Source organism: Chiloscyllium punctatum, chromosome 36 (genome assembly GCF_047496795.1).
Source record: "Chiloscyllium punctatum isolate Juve2018m chromosome 36, sChiPun1.3, whole genome shotgun sequence".
Taxonomy (NCBI): domain Eukaryota; kingdom Metazoa; phylum Chordata; class Chondrichthyes; order Orectolobiformes; family Hemiscylliidae; genus Chiloscyllium; species Chiloscyllium punctatum.
In genome coordinates this window covers 17,836,347-17,838,706 of record NC_092774.1, presented here as the reverse complement: position 1 = coordinate 17,838,706, position 2,360 = coordinate 17,836,347, and the positions used below count along the sequence as shown (strand labels likewise).

Below are 2,360 nucleotides of genomic sequence, written 5' to 3'. Positions count from 1 at the left end.
TTGAGGGGTGTGTTGAGGGTGTGTTGAGGTGTGTGGAGGGTGTGTTGACGGTGTGTGAGAGTGTGTTGAGGGTGTGTTGACGGTGAGTTGAGGGTGTGTTGAGGGTGTGTTGAGACGTGTGTTGAGGGTGTGTTGACGGTGAGTTGAGGGGTGTGTTGAGGGTGTGTTGAGGGTGAGTTGAGGGTGTGTTGAGGGGTGTGTTGAGGGTGTGTTGAGGTGTGTTGAGGGTGAGTTGAGGTGTGTGAGGGTGTGTTGAGAGTGTGTTGAGGGTGTGTTGACGGTGAGTTGAGGGTGTGTTGAGGGTGTGTTGAGGGTGTGTTGAGGGTGAGTTGAGGGTGTTGAGGTGTGTTGTGTGTGAGGGTGTGTTTGAGGGTGTGTTGAGGGTGAGTTGAGGGTGTGTAGAGGGTGAGTTGAGGGTGTGTTGAGAGTGTGTTGAGGGTGAGTTGAGGGTGTGTTGAGGGTGTGTTGAGGGTGTGTTGAGGGTGTGTTGAGGGTGTGTTGAGGGTGTGTTGACGGCGAGTTGACGGTGTGTTGAGAGTGTGTTGAGGGTGTGTTGAGGGTGTGTTGATGGGTGTGTTGAGGGTGTGTTGAGAGTGTGTTGAGGGTGTGTTGAGGGTGTGTTGAGGGTGAGTTAATGGCGAGTTGACGGTGAGTTGAGGGTTTCCCCCTGCGTCGAGGGCTCCCTCTGCCCCCCCGCCTCAGCGCCCTCGGTGGGGCACCTCTCCTCGATCAGCCTGACCACAGTGGTCAACCACCTGGGTGGAGCTGGCGTCGCCGCCCACGTCGCGGGTGCGGACCCGGTCGCGGGTCAGGGTGCGCAGCACCGCCCGGCGGATCAGCCGGGCGTGGGCCCCCAGCCGGAGGTGCTCCAGCATCAGGCAGGAGGCCAGCAGCATGGCCACCGGGTTGGCGGCGTCGCGGCCGGCCAGCCCCGGCGCGGTGTTGCGGATGGCAGTCTGGAAGACGGCGCAGCGGCGCCCGTAGCTGGCTCCCGGTACCAGCCCGGGCCCTCCCACCAGCCCGGCGCAGATGTTGTTCACCACCACCCCGTAGAGGTTGGGCGTCACCAGCACGTCGAACTGGCCGGGCCGGCTCACCAGCTGCATGGTGGCGTTGTCCACGATCACCGCGTCGAACTCCACCTCCGGGTAGCCCTCCGAGACCCGGCGGCAGCACTCCAGGAACAGGCCGTCCGCCAGCTTCATGATGTTGGCCTTGTGCACCACGGTCACCCGGCGCCGGCCGTGCCTCCTGGCGTAGCCGAAGGCGAACTCCGCCAGCCGCAGGGATCGCCGGCGGGTGATGATCTTCAGGCTCTCCACCACCCCTGGCACGCTCTCGTGCTCCAGGTGGGCGTACTCCCCCTCGGTGGTCTCCCGGATCACCACCGTGTCCATGTCCGGGGCCCGGCTCCGCCCGCGCCGGGCCGCCGCCGCCGAGCACACCCCCTCCAGGCTGCGGTAGTGGTTGACGCTGGCGAAGAGGCCCAGCCCGTTGCGGAAGTGGACGTTGAGGGAGCGGCGGTGCCCCGGCGTCGCGTCCGCGGCCGACTCGAAGTTGCCCTTCAGCGCCACCCCGTTGCGGCCCACCGCCCGGATGGCGGCGCCCAGCCCCCGCCGACCCGGCGAGCCACTGTCCACCCGCGCCACCTCGAACTCCACCGGCACCCGGGCCGACGCCAGCACCCGCTCCACGTGGCCCATCAGCTCCGGCCCCACCCCGTCGCCAGGGATCTGGGTCACCATGTAACGCCCGCCGTAGAGCTGGCCCACCGGGAGGTGCACGGCCTCCCCCTGCCCCCGGGGGGCACTCGAGAGGCTAGCCAAGAGGAGGCGCCGGCGGGGGGTGGGGGGGGACGACCGCAGGAGGGGGCCGGCCAGGCGGCAGAGACATCTCAGGCCCACCATGTTCTCCCAATGTCGGGGGCTGGGTACAGACCGGTGCCAGAGACAGTGGGAGGGAGGGGTGGAAACTAGGACCCAGTTGTGGGGGCGAGGGAGGGGGTGGGCGTGTCAGCCACACCATTGTGACGTCACACAGGTCACACCCACCACCCTGCTGACCACACCCACTCCGCTGCGACGTCACACAGGCCCCACCCGCCATCCCACTGCACATGCCCAGTCCACTGTGGCCCGACTCCGCCCCCCCCCAGCCCAGCCCAGCCCAGTGAGGGACCGTCCATCATCCCAATGGCCACACCTACTTCATTCTGACCTGGCCCACCACCCACTGACCGCACCCACTTCATTGTGACATCACACGGGTTCCAACCGCCATCCCTCCCCTGAGCCCGCCCTCTCCACTGTGACCCCGCCTACCACCTCACTGACCACACCCCACTCCATTGTGGACCCCGG

General features: G+C 66.4%; 1 protein-coding gene across 1 annotated transcript; it reads right to left on the bottom strand.

The window, feature by feature from the left end:
• Positions 1 to 698: 698 nt before the first annotated feature.
• On the bottom strand, positions 699 to 1,907 carry LOC140460020 (isocitrate dehydrogenase [NAD] subunit gamma, mitochondrial-like). The gene has a single exon (XM_072554426.1). The coding sequence runs from the start codon at positions 1,905 to 1,907 to the stop codon at positions 699 to 701; it is 1,209 nt and encodes a 402-aa protein (XP_072410527.1).
• Between the last annotated feature and the right edge of the window lie 453 nt (positions 1,908 to 2,360).